This window comes from Euleptes europaea, chromosome 1, assembly GCF_029931775.1.
Source record: "Euleptes europaea isolate rEulEur1 chromosome 1, rEulEur1.hap1, whole genome shotgun sequence".
Taxonomy (NCBI): Eukaryota; Metazoa; Chordata; class Lepidosauria; order Squamata; family Sphaerodactylidae; genus Euleptes; species Euleptes europaea.
Window position 1 is genome coordinate 88,333,125 of NC_079312.1, and position 18,904 is coordinate 88,352,028.

The 18,904-nt window shown below is 41.9% G+C and overlaps 1 protein-coding gene across 3 annotated transcripts in view; it reads right to left on the bottom strand.

Annotated features, from left to right (window-relative positions):
* Positions 1 to 710: 710 nt before the first annotated feature.
* The window catches only part of RUFY1 (RUN and FYVE domain containing 1), a 32,041-nt gene continuing 13,847 nt past the window's right edge, over positions 711 to 18,904 (bottom strand). For all 3 annotated transcript variants that reach the window (XM_056865363.1, XM_056865379.1, XM_056865371.1), the window contains exons 5-18: positions 18,712 to 18,835; positions 17,822 to 17,883; positions 16,250 to 16,315; positions 14,626 to 14,695; positions 13,804 to 13,905; positions 12,575 to 12,691; positions 10,904 to 11,071; positions 9,148 to 9,245; positions 8,265 to 8,384; positions 5,139 to 5,268; positions 4,155 to 4,249; positions 3,439 to 3,487; positions 2,767 to 2,844; positions 711 to 875 (exon numbers count right to left, since the gene is read on the bottom strand). In XM_056865363.1, the coding sequence (XP_056721341.1) occupies positions 732 to 875; positions 2,767 to 2,844; positions 3,439 to 3,487; positions 4,155 to 4,249; positions 5,139 to 5,268; positions 8,265 to 8,384; positions 9,148 to 9,245; positions 10,904 to 11,071; positions 12,575 to 12,691; positions 13,804 to 13,905; positions 14,626 to 14,695; positions 16,250 to 16,315; positions 17,822 to 17,883; positions 18,712 to 18,835 (1,423 nt within the window). In that variant the 3' untranslated portion in view covers positions 711 to 731. The remainder of the gene's footprint in view (positions 876 to 2,766; positions 2,845 to 3,438; positions 3,488 to 4,154; positions 4,250 to 5,138; positions 5,269 to 8,264; positions 8,385 to 9,147; positions 9,246 to 10,903; positions 11,072 to 12,574; positions 12,692 to 13,803; positions 13,906 to 14,625; positions 14,696 to 16,249; positions 16,316 to 17,821; positions 17,884 to 18,711; positions 18,836 to 18,904) is intronic.

Sequence of the window (18,904 nt, forward strand, 5' to 3'; positions counted from 1 at the left end):
GCAAGACTCTGCATACTTTAAACCAGTATTATACTTGCTGCAGGTTTTACCTATAAGAGTTCTGTATGGATTTGCAAGAAATGACTTATGAAGGTGCACATCAATTCTATTTAAGCCTTTTTATTCTGTAATCACTATCTATTTTATACGTGTTTTAGAAACAGGAATCTATACATTATTTTACTTTGAAGTATAGTGAAGGCACATTCATTTATACATTGCTTTAAATGTCATTCATAGTGACAAACGTGAAGATGTTGACATTTTCACCTTTAACTACATACAAATCTAGAGGCATTTTCAAGTGGAATTATTACAACAGGTAGACTCATGAGAAGGTTATAGTGTTCAGAAAAGTAATTTTTGTTTTCGAGATCGAATGTACAAATGTAGTATACAAAGTTACAGGAAAACAAAATAGTTCTTTCATACTGATGAAAGCTAGAAGTGTAACTGCACTTCAGACTTTCAGCATGCAGAGCACATTTTATTTTAAAACATTTTTTATGGCACTTGGTCTATGCAAAATATTTAATTTTCATAATTTCTGTAAGATCAATTTTTTTTGCAAATCTTCCTTGTCCCATTGTAATGTAGCAAGCAGTAGTTCATAAGGAAGCTCTTTGAGGCATAAAGAATGGTGAAACTGAGATTCCCCCCCCCCCCAAAGCCCATTAAACATTTGGCTGTTTGTCCAGTCTAGTTTGGTTTCCTTGAAACAAATGGACGTCTTATGAAGCATTGGATGAACACCTCTGAAGCAGTAAGGTGTGGCAAGTATCACAGACTCGTACAGGCTTTGGATAGGATGGGAGTGCAAGTTCATTGCTGGAACAAGTACTGCAAAAGATGTCGCCACAGTTTCGACAATGATGCTGCAAGGAAGTTACAAACATGATTAAGAGCTGTGAGTCTTAGAAGTGATTCCCCAAGTCAAGGAAAGTAGTTGTGCTTAAACTGCACAAAATTCAGTGAGACAAGGTTATCATGCCCAGAAGCGCAACTGACTTACTCTAGACGGGTTGCTGGGCATGAGGGCAATGGGGACAAACCTGCACAAAAGGTTCAGACCAGGGATTGAAACTGGAGATGAATTCTCTGCAAAAGACCTCAAGCCCCACAGTCCGTGGACTCAGAGTAAATGCTTAACAGTTTCCATCTGGCAGGGGAGGTACCTTGATCACGAAAGGTGGTTTTCGCTCATCCATTGCACTTCGGGTGTGCTGACCCTTGCCATTTCCCCAAATGCGAGAAACTCGACTTTTGGGGAGGAGCCGTGACTCAGTGGTAAAGCATCTGCTTGGCATGCAGAAGGTCCCAGGTTCAATTCCAGGCATCTCCAGTTAAAGGGAGTAGGCAGGTAGGTGATGTGGAAGACCTCGGAGACCCTGGAGAGCCGCTGCCAGTCTGAGTAGACAATACTGACTTTGATGGACCAAGAGTTTGATTCAGTATAAGGCAGCTTCATATGTTCGTGTGTTCACCCTAGTTATACTGTTGTAGGTTCCTTAGGACCAGCAGCACCACAACCACAATGGTAAGAACCAGGCAAAGTGTTCTTGTTGAGCAACATGAATGTCCACACCACGACAACTTAATGACCTCGGTACATTCGGAGACCAACCCCATTGTTCACCAAGGACAGTTCTAAACATGACGATGAACTCATGCAAAGGTCACACACGAAATATTCCAGCATGATACTGCTGAGTTAGGGGATGCTTCAAGTTGCCCTAGGCTACAGGTATGAATCAGTGCAGTCAAAGGAACTTGTATTCAGGCAGCTATTGACATAGACAATGCCACATGATGGAGCAGTTTTACCCCAGGAAACCCAGCGCAAACTACTCCCCTTTGTGGGCAGTGCTCCTCCTTTATTCCTCCTTTGTGGGCAGGAGGAATTTTGATGGACTCCCCAGAGGACAAGATTTGGGCTGGTAAGACAAGCTGAGATGCTGCCTTTACTGGGTAGCTGGGAGAAGGGGAAACTCTGAAAAGAGAATGGGGCCCAGTTTACAGAGCACGGGCTTAAAAAGCACCAATGCTATGCTTAGTTTAAAGCGTTCAACACAAGACAGAAAATGCCTTAATAATAAAATATCTCCTGCTTTCAATGCCTTCACTAAGATGACTGTTCCTGGGGTCTCTCGTGAAAGACTGGCATCTACCATGCCCACTGACTTTTGGACAGCCATGCTTATCTGCAATGTTGACATAACACTATGGATTGGAAGGGGCCATCTTTGGCATAAGGATCTCTCCCCACCCCCACCCACCCAAGAAAGTTGATTTCTGGAGTCACAGAGGCCATGTGGATTAACAGCCATGGGAGTTGGGGGCAGGCTTCACTGAGGAGAGGGAAGGAGTACAAAGCGTTCTATTCACCTTCCAGCTGCACTGCTCCCACTGGTCTATTAATCCACACAAATCCTGCAACTCTGGGAGCCAACTGTCTTGGGATCAAAATGTACTACTGCGGGGGAAGGGGGAGACAAGAGAAAAGAGCCATATCCGTCAGCATCTTCCACTGACAGACTGCTAGATCCAGCTCAAAAGATTTGCAGTACTGCATATTGATGCTTACATTTTCTACATTTGACTGATAATTGCCCATGAGTTAAAGGAGTCAAACCTTGGGCCCAAGTCAACTTTTACCCAGTTCATCATCCCCAGTACTCTGTTGAAATTTTACTCCTTGCTAGGAACTATGCCTTGAAGACTGTCCTTTTTTATTTAGTATAGGTTACTCTAATCCATTAGTATTACCTTTCTCCTAGAAATGGAGAACTCTTTCTCACATTGTTTGCAGTGGGTTGCTTCATCATCTTTTAGCCAGGTATGGCCCTAATTTTTCAACAAAATACAAAAAGAAAAAAACTGTTTTCAGTATTCAATTTTAAACGTACAGTACCACAACAGCAAGAGACTAAAAGGCAATCTAGGCCAACCTCCTCCCACAGCTGCCCCCCAAAGCCAGTCATACGCAGGAGCATTTAGCTCTCCTGAGAGATAGGGTCAAATCATTAGATTCCAGTCCGGTAGCACCTTAGAGAGCAACAAGATTTTGGGGGTATCTGATAAAGGGAGCTTTGACTCCTCCCCCCCCCACAATCTTGTTGGCCTCAAAGGTGCTACTGGACTGGAATCCAGCTGTTCTGCTGTAGTCTAACACAGCCACCCTCTGAAACTATCTTCACGGAAGGTCAAATAATTGGTAGTGATAGTCTATGGTCATTTAATGATTGTTAGAGAATGCCACATTTGGAAGACAGGAGGGATCAAGAAGTGTCAAAACCTGCTTTTAAGGCAAGCTTTTGATAACATCGCAGCCTTCACTATTGCAGCCTCCAGTATCTCAAACTGCCTTGTGCTGTTGGGGAAGCTGCAAATAAAATAACAGATGTGAGGTCAACCTTACAGCTCTTAAATCTGGAATACCTTTAAAGCTTTATTTACTTCTTTAATATCTTCCATCTTAAGCTTGGACCTGAAAAAGGAAGACATTTGTGTTACTATTAAGCATGGCATTCAAAGCACTTCTGTTGGCAGGACAAGTCTGTCTTCTAGAAAAGGGAGCCTATCTCCAATGGAAGGGTCCTCAATGGAAGACCCAATCCTTATTGAAATCCTTTAAAGTAATATTATTTCCATATTGCAGGTAAGAGATAGAAAAGCTGGTTTAAGACTACCCAGATACTTTCTGAGTCATGTGGAAGTCACTATAACAGATCTCGATTTTCTGAAATATTTCTAGAATAAAACACATTCCAAACTTAAGGGACCAAAAGGTGCCTTGCAAGCAACCCATGCTTCTATTACAGCAGTAATTTCTGAAACCTCTTGTTCACCTGGCAGCAGTTTCGCTACCTAGCAAAGATTCTATGGCATGTGGCAATCCTCCTTGTCATTCACAGCGTGTTTAGAGCCTGCATGTCTGCTCCTCAACCTTTACCCATTTATAAATAATTATTCACTGGAATAGCCACAGCAAACACAATTGGCCTTCCAGCATAAATAGAATCCTTAACATTTGCAAAATGTGTAGATTTTGTGGTCCATTATTTCTTTGCTGTTGTGTATATTAGTCAATAACACAACCTCCTTAGTAGTGAGAGATTTTTCTATATTGACAGGAATTAGTAGAATGTCATTACTGGCTAAGGTGAAGTCCCATTTCTTGAAGGGCTTGTTCCTGTTCTTCACAGATCTTTTCAAGCTGCTGCTTCTCTTCTTGCAGTTTCCGCAACTCCTATAAGGAAGACCCACAAAAAGAAGGGAGGCATATTTCTTCTTCCTCTTCTGTCCTGAATGGGCCTTATACAACATGAACTGATTGCAGCAAGGAGAAGGGATCATTTACCTACATTACAATAAAGTAATGCATTATGGCTAGAGCCAGTGAACACTGGAAGGCCATTCATAGAAAGCTCTTGCAGCATTTTAGAGGACTTACCAAGGCAGTGGCTTACTTAAGTAGGGCAACTACATTACTGTATCCAATAGCGAAGCAGCTGATCCCCGTGCCAGACCACAACAGCCACAAAAAACCAGGCCACCTGGTCTAAAGGTTGCTTTCAAACTAAGTTTTATGCTAACAGAAAGAGCTTCTGTCACTGGAACAGGAGGGATGGGATGAGCAGCACATCTGGGAGTCTGCAGCAGGAAGGGGGAATTGGCAAGAATTGCCCTGTCCTGTCAGCACAGCTTTTCTGCAGCTCTGAACTGGTGAGAATCTACAGGTAGCGAGCCCTGAGACAGCTGCTCAGCCATTTCATTGGAGGGTCTTCACCTCCAGGCTTGGAAGTCTTCATCAGCATATTTAGTATTTGAATTTGATGGAGCTTTTTAATTTTTGTTTTTAAATAAACTTATTACAGCATCCAGGAAAGCGTTTGAAGACCTTAAAACAAGCATCTTCTTTAGATTATTTGTGCTTTCAAGTTGCTTAATACTGAAAATGTTATTAACAATTCATCCCTAGCAATTCAGTTTTCCTGAACCAGTAACTTGCCATTATAAACCCTTTAGCCTTGAAGGACAGGATTATCCAACAGTTAGTTGCTTGCTGAAAGGCACACACACAAGAACACCCCCCCCCGGTTATTTCCCAGATAAAATTTGGTTTTCAAGCCACGTACCTTTTTCAGCCCTTCTACTTGCTGCAGTTCCGTTTTGAGCAAGGTGGTAGTGTCCTTCTCCTGATGCAACTGTTGTTGCAGCGTCTGTCTTTGTTCTTTCTCAGATCTTAATTCTTTTTCCAGAGTAGAACTGTTAATGATAATAAAGGAGTTTGTTAGAAACAAAGCTGGTTTCCCACCAGTACTGATGCTTTATTGGAAATTCTAAAAAATACCCAGTGAACGACAAAGATGAATAACATACTTTTTCCTTGTGTCACTGAAAGGGCTTTTTCCATGTATGTGTAGATACCAGCTGAGGACCAGAAAACTACTTGAGGCAAACCCTTCCCCTCCTTGCTCACTGGTGCCTGCCATGCACTGGCCAGACACCTATCAAAATGTATAAGTCACCCATGTTCCAAGCAGGGCTCCATCCTTTAGCATCCTTCAAACATGTAAGAACCACACTGGATACACTTTAGAAACATTTAAAAGTGAAATACTTGCACTGTCTATAGATGGCCTACTCGGTCAACTGTCAGCGTAGCCAATTCTACAGAGCCACAACCCAGAAGGCCCGGACCCGAGTGCTAATCATTCTCATCCCTTGGTTGTAAGGGACCTTTCACTGGAGACAGCAATAAATTCTTATTGGTTAATAACTTTTAGTCAGGGATGGGAAGCAGCCTGGAAATTCAGAATTCTATTTTATAGAAACAGAAAGAGACCAAAGTCTCATGAAACTTGAACTTCCACCATTCAATGGCAAAATGCTGGTCCATTTTCTATCAACACAGAGTGGTGTCTGTCTTTATAGTGAGATCCTTTACTCTGAGAACAGAGTGAAAACTGGTTCAGTTTTATATCTGATGTAACTTCAGAATAATAATAATTATCAATTTTTTAGGTCACTCTATCCCAACATGTCGGGCTCAGAGTGGCTTACAACCATGTTATACAATTAAAACCCATACAACATATAATTTAAAACCAACAGTGCCCTTAACTCATGGCGGCAGCATTAGTCCACACATTCAGAGAACAATTATTTATAAATATTTTCAGTAATAGAAGAAAAGGCAGGGGGAAGGGAGAGAAAGGGAGGCCAGCAAATAAAAGCGGTTGCTGTCTGCAGCCATACGCCTGGTGGAAAAACCCTGTCTTACAGTCCCTGCGGAATAGATTTAAATCCCGCAGAGCCAAGCTCTCGCTTGGTAGAGTGTTGCACCAGGTTGGGACCAGAGCCGAAAGTAATTATTAGGACTATCTCTTTGGTGCTGCTCAGCCAATTAGAGCTTCTAAGTGCTGAGCCACTAGATCTTGGCAATCAATCAGTGTATTTTCAATCTAGTGCTCCAAGATGATCTGGAAGCTAGGTGAGTGTGGGTGGTGGATGCTTTATGAGCTCCTGCCCTTCAAAAAGTATGTGTGTATTAGGTAAGCAGATTCTGTTCCCTTTCCCTGAGTCCCCACCACCATGTCTAAGAAAGCAGAGAGCACTCTGTTTTTGCATTGCTGTCTATAATAAACTGGGCTTCCTGTCTATCTCCTAGTTTTAACTGACAAATGCGTGACAGCTTGCAACATGAAGGACCTTTTCTGAAACTTGTTCCTATTGATTGGGAAGCTTTATAGATAGCCAAAAATAATAATAACCACCACCTAATCCACATGCTAGAGTTGTTGAGGATACAAAATCAGGTACAGTTTTGTCTAGTATTACATGACAAGGTGTAATACAACACACCTATTGTCAAAGGCTTTCATGGTCAGAGTTCATCGGTTCTTGTAGGTTATCCGGGCTGTGTGACCGTGGTCTTGGTATTTTCTTTCCTGATGTTTCGCCAGCAGCTGTGGCAGGCATCTTCAGAGGAGTAACACTGAAGGTTACTCCTCTGTTACTCCTCTGAAGATGCCTGCCACAGCTGCTGGCGAAACGTCAGGAAAGAAAATACCAAGACCATGGTCACACAACCTGGATAATCTACAAGAACTGACAACACACCTACACTATGCAACCTTAGCTAATCAAGTGTTTCTCAAGCCAGTTCAACACTTTGTTAGGCAAAGAATGTGTTTAAAATTTATCTACAGAAAAGCAACAACAGCAATAGATAAATATTTGGAGCTTATATATCGGCCCTGGAAATGAAAGAAAGAATCTATTGCTCAGGTGTTTGAAAAGTAAAGCGATTTCTTTTTTAGGTACTTTTTGCATGCTCTGCTTATGCTAACACATGAGGTGGTGGTGGATCTTCCATTAGCTGGATGAATTTAAGGAGGTTTGCCATCTGACCTTACACAGGACTTGTGAACCCTCATAGACCCTAGCTTGAAAAATGGGCTAATTCAATTCTTAGGCAGATAAAGCAAAAGGTTTAACAATACAATTGTCTAAGTTCACTACAGCCACATCCTGTACTGTCCTAGCAAAAAGCATATCCTAGAACTGCATAAGGTGCAGTAACTCAAATGTCTGAGTACCTTTTCTCACAGGAAAGGTTAAGTGCTTAGTTTATGACGAAGAATGGCAGTGGTTTACAAAACGATGAACCATGTGGAGAGATATGATCACTTTGCTGTCCTCAGAACACTGTTCCTGCTGTAATCAGGGATGAAGTTACTAGCATTTTGACACATCCACTAATAACTGCTTCTGAGCTAAGAAACTGCTAAGAAAGTTCCACTACAAAACAAGCTTCATCCCCGCCCTTCCTCCACAATTTGCATGCTTTCTCCGTAGTGTCACAATTTAGTCGAGGTATGGATAAATTCAGAAATTATAGGATTGGATCCAACCAGCTTTTCAGAAATTATAGGATTGGATCCAACCAGCTTTTCCCCTTCAATCTCCCCAAAAGGCTATGCTGGGAATTGTGGGACCTGCACAGACAAAAGCCATATGGGATGGGGTTGTAGTAATGTAGAAAAGGTGGGAAAGATTGAAAAAGCATAAATTACAAATAATTGTAGCACACCCCTGTGCAATTATTGGCATAAATTCAATTTGATTGTTTGGTCACATACCAAAGTGGATTATAGATTCTGTACCAGTTTCTAAGGTCCTATTAATACTAAACCCATGCATAAGTCAAGGTAGGATTGATACATCAGTTCTTTGAACACAACAGAATCTAAGAGTACCATTTGCTATCCAGTTGGGTTAGCAGTTGTTTCAGTGACTCCGTTTTGCCACCCATATCTTGTTTTAACTTTATATTTTTCTCTTCTGCAACCAGCCTGGCTTTTTCTGCACGTTGCAATCTAAAGCAAAATAAGAGAGATACGTATGTAAGCTGTGACTGCGACACAGAAGTATTCTAGGTTTTGCCCTTCACCAAAAGTACTTCCTATGAACCCCCCTCCCCCTTGTCCACAGTCATAAAGCACAAGTTGTGGCAAAGTTGGTCAGCCTTCTCTGCATTCTTTCACACACAGATGTGTGTTACAAATGTTGGGTTGGTTCCAGCAGCAGAAAGGAGGGGAGATTCCCGTAGATTCCTCCCTCTCATTGCAGACTCCCTCTTCATCACTCACCCTGTTCCTGAAAGTCCACTGTTCCCTAGGGGGTAGCACTCAGTGGGCTGCAGCAAGAAGATAAATGGGTGGAAATTTGTCCCCTCTTCTGCTGGTGGAAGTGGCTTATGCCGACAGATCTTGCTCGCCCAGTGTCTGATCTAGTGATGCACTGTTAACTAGTATCAGTCAAACTCCTACCACACACAATAAGATTTATTAATGTCCCATCCAAAATTTACAGCCTGTCTTGTCCTAGTTCAGAGCAGCGCAGGCTTCAAGATTCCCCTCCCTTCTTTATTTTCATCAAACTACCTCTGGTCCCCATCTCTTTAGTGCCCATATGACTGGGAAACTGACTGAAAATAAAGCAGGTAGGTAGGCCTGATGGGAAAAAATCATATACGTAAGACTGTAGTCCAAAGGTTGCCAAACTGATCACCCTGAGCACCGTGTGGCATTTCTATATGCTGTACATATCTTATAGAGTTTCAGACTGGAAGCGACATACCTGTCTTCCATCTGCTTCACAGAAGCCATCATTTGCTGCGTTTTGTCTTCAAACGAAGATATTGCTTCTTTTTTCTGTTGCAATGAACTTTCTGCATTCTGAAGGAAAAGTGTTGAAGTAGCTCACTTCAATTCATCATTCAAAAACCAAACCACTTACGGGCCAGGTTTTACGGAACAGAGTTTATCCGCACAATAGCAAAACCAATCAGACACAAGATTTGTTAGATCTTATCAGACCAACACATTTTTTCAATGCCAGAATGTAAGTGTGCATCACTTCCAAAGGAACAGAGCAGGTAAACTGGTTGTAAGAATTAAACAACTGGCAGGATCCCACAGATGTGGATGAAAAATTCAGAATTACTGGAGAAAGCAAACTAGAGAATCACTAGATAAAGATTAAGGGTTGGAGCCAAAATTCTGTTAGAGTTCTGATGATGGACCAGACCCCCCCCACACACACACACACATTGAAGCCCACTGAACTTGAAACGCAGCTCATAGGTGACTGGGGACCTCAGAAACCGCATAGAGGTCTGCAGTGGGAGGGAGAAACCAGAGAGATCTCTTTTTTCACTGACAAGAGTGCTGTCTATCTGTCAGCACAAAATAGCCTTAGGACTCAACCCTAAGTTAAGACAAAATGTTAAAGTCTCACAAAAGGTTAAACACATGAACACATGAAGCTGCCTTATGCTGAATCAGACCCTTGGTCCATCAAAGTCAGTATTGTCTACTCTGACCAGCAGTGGCTCTCCAGGGTCTCAGGCAGAAGTCTTTCACATCACCTACTTGCCTAGTCCTTTTAACTGGAGATGCCGAGGACTGAACCTGGGACTGTCTGCATGCAAAGCAGATTCTCTACCACTGAGCCATAGCCCCTCCCCAAACAAATACAAAGAAATATGAGATCCAAACCCAACACATGTCTGTAGACTGACAGACAATATGACTAAGATGCATCACATGGGCCTCTAAAATGATTTAAGGTGCATCACAGAGAGAAACAAGGAACATTAATGGGGTTCTCTTACTAGTGCTCAGTACTATCTATCATCCCAACAAGAAGCAGAAAGGCAAACATGCATGCTATGCCAACGACCTTAGCCAATTAAAAAAAAACAGGCTAAGGATGGTGACAGGGGGACATCTATAACTTGCCCTAGAAACTGCTTGCATCCCTGTAGCAAGTTATCAAGTGACTAAATACCTTAATTGAGCATCCGACTGTTTTAACCATATCGTGGAAAGCAGCCTTTAGAATCTTGGCGGGAGGCAGAAAGTTTTAGCTCCCTTTCCTCTGGCCACCAAGAGCAAGTGTGCATGCACTCATACTCATAATGAATCACTGTGCGTGCAAGCACATGAAAACCACTTAAGACCAGTATGTGTATTTCTGCTGCTGGGTGAGCACACAAAGAGGTAGGAAGGTCTGCAAGGTGCCCGACAGGATGCTAAATCACCTAAGTAAAAAACAAAAGGGTGGAGAACCTTTGAACAAGATGGGAGGATGCAGGCAGATAGCTGGCCTTGGACTGGACTGACTTGGGTTCAAAACCCTGTTCAGTTACAAAACCATTGGGCATCCTCGGCCAAGTTATTCTCAGGCTAAATTCTCCATCTATGAAACAGGCATAGCAATGACCCTATTTCTGTTGAGAGAACCAAAAGTCACAATATAATGTACATGTTCAAAAAGTTTTAAACATGGTTAATGAATATTGGACTTCTCTCGCTTTACTTCATGCATTTACCTGAGATTTATGGAACATCTGCAAATTAATGGCTTTAACTTCCTCCAGCTGTTGACGAAGGGCCACCAGAGTATCCTGTTTTTCATGTGTATCTTTCTCTAGAAGTTTCATGGCAATTTCCATTTCTATTTTCATTCCAATTTGCAGCTCCAGCTCTTTTTCTAGTTCCTTAAAAATTACAATGCGAAGCACAAAAATAAAACATTTCTGCTACGCTATCAAGACTTATGTTAGGTCACAAACACATTGTATTTTTTATGCCTTATATAACAGAATTTCATAAACTGAACCATAATGGAACAGGATCTGAAAAATCACAAGATTACTTCTTCATGCACACTGAACTTTTCAGGAAGCCCAACTCCATAATGACCCTATTAAAGGCATTCATGAAGGTTGGGGACAGCATCCAAAAGTGGAATTTTTTTTAGCACAGTCCCGGGCACACAGGCACAGACGCACATGTACACACAATGCTCTCTGTATCCTGGTCAGGAGACACAAGTTAGCGAAATATATTCTCCCACCCCACTAGGAGATCATTCTTATTACATTTACAGGCCTGCTAAGGAAGCTAATATTTACTGACACATTCAACTTCCTGCTTCTTGACACACATACCAACCAAGACTCAGAAGCCCCCAAAGAGTTCCAGCCTCGTATATTCATGGTACAGCCTGGGGTCCCACAACTTCATTCCCTTCGTCCTTCTTTCCAGTCGCTGCAGAGGCTCTCCTCTGCTGTGGCGTTCACTTCCTCTGCCGCTAGCACTTGTGTGTGTGAAAGGTCAACGTTGTGTAGTGGTGGAGGAAACGAGGGTTTCAATGGAGGGAGAGCCTCTGCAGCAGCTGGAGAGAAGTTCAAGGGGAACAGTGTCATGGGATCCAAGCCATGGTGGGCATGCATAAAAAACAGCTCTGTATGCTGGGCTCCCCATCCATCCCCTGTTCACCTCCCCTTCCAAGTGGATCTCCTTCCCAAGCTGCAGTGGACTCAGTATACAGAGCCTGATACAGGTTGAGATACAGGGAAAGAAACCAAGCCACCTTCTTGGTGGTCCCTCTCACTGGCTGAACTGGGCTCAGAACCCGGGGGGGCGGGAGGGAGGAGATGGGAAAAGAGAAACAGGTATTGTTTGCTTGTACTGATGTTATGTGCAAGTGCAAGGCTAGGCTAAGGATCCTTACCACACACACAGTCCCCAGTACATTTAGTATCTGCCTACACATTGTATGTTCCTGACAAGAGTGCTGTGCAAATGCAGTACCTGTGGAGAGGATGCGTGCATGGCAAGGAGCTACTGAACGTTATATCCTTATGTGCACAGTTGGCATTCTTAAGGGCTTTCCCTGTGAGGAAGGTTAGATTTGGGGCTGGGCAGAGAGAGACTGGCCAATGTCACCAAGGGAACTTAATGGCTAATCAGGAACTTGAATCCAGATCTTCATGGCTGACCCCCTGTAAATTTATACCACACTGGCTAATGTTCAAACCTGTCCTGGGTATTTTGTACTTAAGCTTTATGCCACACCCCATATGCACCTTTTTCCTTCCCTGCCTCTGAGTAAAGCAACTCATGGCCCCCATTTCATCAGGTTTCAGACCTGGAACACTGAAACCGAATGCACCAGCTATTGTTCACACTTCATTCTAGACAATACAGTATCTCACCGTTCTGATTCTTTTCTCCTCTTTCAGTTGTTTCCAGACATCACTGTACATTTCATCCAGGCCTTGACGTGTCTGCTTATATGTTTCCAGCTCAACTTTGGTGTCCTGCTTAGTTACCTAGAACAAAAAGTGGTATGATAAATTTCAGCAAGTCAACTGGAGTAGAGATGCTTCCACATAAGGGGTTGGAGCTGATGGAGTGTTTCTGCCGACAGATCTCTGCTCATTTCCCTCCTCCTGCAACAGCACAAAACACCCCCCCCCCAACAATAATGAGGAACATTCACAGTACTTGTATGAGTGGATAAATGGATCCAATCCATGCTTTTAAAGAGAACACTCAGCCTTTATGCTCCATTAAGAATAGTATCATACCTACACAGAAGACAGACAGCACGCACCCACTGTTAGGGGCAACAAGATAACATGCTTCAAAATGCATAATGAAAACTGAAATGCCAATTTCTGAAACTATAGTCAGTTTTTTTTCTTTTAAAAACTTAATTATCCTAATCTGATCACTTTAGTGGAAAGAGCTCCGCTTGGTGCACAAGGAGTTGAATTCTCCACTGAAGTTAATGGGGAAATCCTCTCCTGCAGGAGCTCCATACGTGCATCAAATGGCATACATATGACAATATCCACAAACTCATACCACAGAAAATATTGCAATTTACCACAGACAGGAAACAACTGTCTTTAAAAATAAATAAATAAAAATAAAAGGTAGGTCTGTACATAGTAAAGAAGAAAAGCACTCTAAAATGTTTAAAATGATGCCTAAAGCACTACACTTGTGCCACCTCATACCAAAAGAAACAGCATTATTTATTACTTTTTTCCTCATTTTAAAAAAATAAAAGATTTGGAACATTTTAAAAAGATATTTTGTGCACAGTCTCAGGTCTCTTCTTCTTAAGACAGAGTAGTTGACTTTTTTTTTTTAAAAAAAGGTAAGCCGAGATTCCTAAATATTTTACTTCATTTTACCCTGCCTTTCTCCCCAATGAGGATGCAAAGCAACTTACATTGTTCTCCTCTCCTCCATTTTATTCTCACAACAACCCTGTGAGGTAGTTTAGGCTGAGTGTGTGTGACAGGCTCAAGATTACCCAGCAAGCCACCATGGTAGAGTGGGGATTTCAACCTGGGTCTCCAAAATCCTAGTCCGGCACTCTACCCTATTACATCACATTCCCCATGCATGTCAGCAATATACTATATCTGACCTCAACATGCTTTTCACTTCGTTCACGGATTAATTCATTTTCCTGCTTCAGCTCTTGCTGTTCTTCCCGAAGTGCCTTGATCCGGTCTGTTGCTGCAGCCAGCTGGCAAAAGGAGAGGGGAGGGGAAGATGGTAATGACAGAAAGAAACAGGACTGTATCATCTGGATGAACTTAAAACCTACCATTGTGGCAAGTCAGGGCAAGATCATATTAAACAATTCAGCTGTTAAAATACACATACTTGATTACACTTTTATTACCAGTACTGACATTTTCTACCACTTTATGCTTTTTCATTAAAAAAGAAAGAAAGAAAGACCTACTGCAATGTATCCAACCAGGTTGTTCTGAAGACTTAACAGACTTAAGTGTTTCAAACTCTGAGCAGCAATTCCTACAGAATCCCCTCTCCCACTTCAGGTTTCCACTGGGCCCCCGATGCTGTTCCTGAGAGGTTGCTGATCCCTGGAGCAAAATGTGGCGGGGAGGGGGGAGGGGAACTCAGTGAACTGCCGCTCAAGAGGGAAGTGGGCAGGTTCCACAAGAAACCCACAAATGTCTGGGTATGCTTTCAGTTAGAAAGCAAGCAGAAGAAGCAGAACTTCTCACTTTTTTACCCCGGTGAAAGCTCAATTTCCTCATGCAACTAGCAGGTTGTACTCTAGAGTAGGGGAATTGTTTGGCTTTCCCCCCCACTGTGAATTTGTTCTGCTCAGATTCTTGTCAGAACCATTTGATTGGAATCTTTTGACTTCACCAATGAGATTATTCCAAAATAATAAAGGAAACAGTTGAGGAAGAAAGATTAGGTTACCACACACCTCTTCTTGGAGCTTTGAGTTAGTTTTTTCTAAGCATTCTATCTTGGTCTGAAGGTCTCCAACAGTGCAACTGCAGCAAAAGATTACAAATATCTGTTTAACACCAACCACTCACACTGAAAACCTAAGCAGTCATCAGGATCCCCCCCAGTGCTTACAATTTCTGGTCTGATATACAGTGATATACATACCACAGCCCTTGGAGTATTTATACATTACATTTCTGAGGAGTACATATCAATACTTTCCCCGGATGATTCGTACTTTACGTTTGCATATGAGCATTCCTGTAAGTGGTCTGCAGAGAGCCCATTTATCCTAACAAGCTTGGCCTCGAGCAATCTGCGTTTGAAAGCCCAGGGTAAAATGTAAGCAGATAATACTTTCATGATTTATAAGTATATAGATTGCTCATTGATCTCGGACCTCCAAAGATTCCCCATGTAAAGGGCAAGGATTAAAAGGATCTCTGTGGCATCAGAGAAGCTAAGCCAATATATCCATGAACAGTCAACGAAAGAAAAAATGAGGTCAGGATGGGTGCAGCAACCAGCTACAGAAATAGATCCTTAGCTAGGGACTGGCTAATCGGAAGTCCCACCTGGCCCCACACGCTTTTTAAAACTCTTGTTTCTTCACTTTAAGAATAAGCTTAATAGTGTTATTTTATCTTAATATAGCTGGATTGCAAGAGATCTTATTTTGGATATGACTTATAGCTTGGTAATACAAACCTGAATTGACTGCAAGTCACTTGAGCAGATCTTAAGGCTGCCCCCGCTCTACTGCAATTCCCAGCCTTGTGCCAGAAAAAGACACTTAACCCCAGCATTTGCAGAACAGCTGGCCATTTCATAGTTCTCACAATAGAGGGAAGTAAGCAGTGGGACCTGTATTTTAACTGTGGTGGGTTTTTTTTAAAAAAATTCATTGTACATTATACAGATGCAGTACAGCAGCCGAGTTTGTGTATGACACAAAATGATTGAGTTATGATAGGTTGGATCCAGCTTGCAGCAGGAGCTGGCAGAGTAGATCTTCCCAACTTTTCTTATGCAGACTGTCATTTGTCCCAAATATCCTCTTTGAGGGATGGGAGAGTCTCTCATATAACGCGAAACACAGTATAGGGTGCTGCAGCGATGAGGGAGAATCAATCACAGTGTGGTGTAGTGGTTAAGAGTGGTGGTTTGGAGCAGTGAAGTCTGATCTGGAGAACCGGGTTTGAATCCCCACCCCTCCACATGAGCGGCGGAGGCTAATCTGGTGAACTGGATTTGTTTCCACGCTCCTACACATGAAGCCAGCTGGGTGACCTTGGGCAAATTACATTCTCTCAGCCCCACCCACCTCACAGGGTGTCTGTTGAGGGGAAGGGAAGGTGATAGTAAACCGGTTTGAGTCTCCCTTAAGTGGTAGAGAAAGTCGGCATATAAAAACCAACTCTTGTTCTTCTCTCTTCTGCCTACTCATTCCACAAGCTTTCCCACTGGATCTTACCAGTGAAAACCAAAGCAAATTGTGAGGACCTCCCAGTTCCCTCATAGCATTCATTATATTGATCAAGCTGCCAGAGCTGAATTTTGGTTCTTACACAGCAGGAAAACAACAGAGCAAATCCTACCTTAGATGGCGGTTAAGTTCTTCCACATAGTGTTTCTGATCAAGCACAGCAGTAATCCCTCCATCTCTGTTTTTAAAAACAAAAATTAATTATCTCCCCTCAGAAGCACTGGTCCTTTGAAGTTCTACATTTACAGTATACAAAGGTTTTCAACCAATAAGCTACATACATTATGAGACGGTATGTGCCCTTCCCTTACATGGAACAAATGTGGTCTCAATAAGATGGGAACTAGATATACAAACACAAGGAATGACACACACAAAGCCAATAAAACTGATCCAGTATCTTGAAAGTCAAACCTTACTTTGCTAATGCAACTCAAATAAATACCTTTAAAAGAAGAATTATGTTGAGAAAACAAAGACTGACATTGGCATGAAAAGAAGCAAACAGAAACATAACAGAAACAAGAGGAAATAAGACCATTAAAAAAATTAAGTAGGCTTTTTTGTTTTCCAAAAGGACATCAAGCCACATATAAAATGCAAATTAATGCTGTTATGATTAATGGAATCACAGCTGTAAGAACTCCCTTAACCAGTCATACTGGTGGAAGGTAAGAAAAACAAATGAGGAAAAATGTTTTCTTGGATGAAACTAAAGGCAGGGCTATATGTCATGAGGCAAACATGGAGTTTTCAAAGGTTTAAAATGGCCTGAGTGACATTTGCAGGGAAGAGTTGATGGGTGGTGGGGAAATATAAGTATCTCCTCTACTTCTTTTGTAAAGCACTGTCCATGGGTGGAAGGAGGTGCTTATATTCTTCTTCCCTGAAAATACTGACAAGCCATTTTAAACCATTGGGAACCTCAAGTTTGCCTCATTACATATAGCTCTGCCTCACTGTTTCCCCCTGAGCTGGGCTCTGGAGCTACAAGTGAGTGTAACTGGTGGTGGTTGGAGGGGACAGGAGAAAGGATTTTTGATAGAAAAATTGGCAGGTAAGGGGAGGACTAAGCTTCCCACCTGCTGATACTTCCTAGCAAGTGTTTCCCCACCCCACCCCCAATTCTCACTACCACGGCAGACAGATTTGGGAATTACTCATTCAACCAAACCTGGAAATTCAGTAGAAGATGGGCATTTGACTGAATTATTAAGAACTGTGAGATATTTTAAAAACATAATTTATTAGAATATCAACAAAAAACACTCTTTGTAATGTAAGAAAAAAAATTAGTTTATCACCCAATGACACACACAAAATGAAACTGAATAACTGAAATGAATTCATATAACAATGCTCTACAAATCTAAGATTTTTTTATACATCTGGTTTCGGGTCCTCTCAAAAATGTTGCTGCTGAATGAAGGGATGTGAAAGTGACTGAGGAAGTTTGATTCTTGAAGTTCTAGGGACACATTGGAAATCTAGCACTCCAAACTGGCACATACAATACTCCACACTCTCTCTCACACACACACAATTGACATTTTCTCCATTTAGATTTAATTTTCCTCTTGCCAAAAGGAGATAGAGAAGGATCTGAAACCAACTGTGTTCATTCCAACATTTCAAAGGTTTTCTACTGAACAATAATTAAGAATGGAAGATAAAGTATACCTACTGTTTGCCATCATCAATGTTTTGTGTATCCTTAAGGTACAGGGAGAAATCAATCACTGCAACCTGAAAAGACCAAATTAAATTTACTACTACTTCTTTAATTCAATGAAATTAATAACATTGTAGGCAGAACCCTGACAAGATTAGCTGTGGGTTACTTTCTTACACCCTCTTCATGTTAATAAAAGGTTTGGGTGGATGGAATACAACAATTAAAACCCAACTGTAGGTAGCAGATTAGATTGCCTCAGTAAATGCTTTACCTTGAGAATCTAGATGGATCACACCCAAAGCCAGTCATTGATCTGCACAATCCATAGCGACAGTTACTGAAGACCATTAAAGTCCATAAGGTGGGACTGACAGAACAAAGAAAACAATTCTTCACACCTTCAGTGCTGGTCTATTGAACTGCATTCAGTCAAGGGCTATAGATTTCAATTGGCCATAGGAAGGAACCGGAACAACAACATCTGCCCAGAAGACTGGGCTGATGGGACAACATGTCCCTATTTCTGGGAAGATATTATTCCAGTTTTTTCCAACAAAGAAAGCCTGTCACATGATGGCAGCTTTAAACAAACACCATCAGGGAGCTTTCTCTGTAGGTAAATTGTACCACTGATTGTCATCACTCTTTGTAGCAGCAGAAGCTTACTTGCTCTGGAAGAAATCCAATATTAGCAGAACAGATCTGTAGGATTCAGTGCAACACGCATGAAACATTGCACACTCTAAAACACAACATATCACTATTCTCCACAGTGTAAATATAAGATATTTGGATCAGCAACTGAGTACAATAAGACTGAATATATCTTAAGCAACATTATTTTGGCTTAACTGGTATGCGAATTAGAAGCACTATTTAATCTAAGGGGTGGTTTTCACCTGGGAATCCAAATCTTCTCCTTTTAAGCAGAGGTTTGCATCAATGACATTTAGCCCCACTAGAAGACCTACAATCACTGCTCCTTCTTCTTCCATCATCAAGGCATCAGGCTCATAAAATTCACTAGGGAAAAAATAGTATAAGAAGTAAATCTTGTGTGCTGCAACACCTACCACGGCAGAAAATCCATGC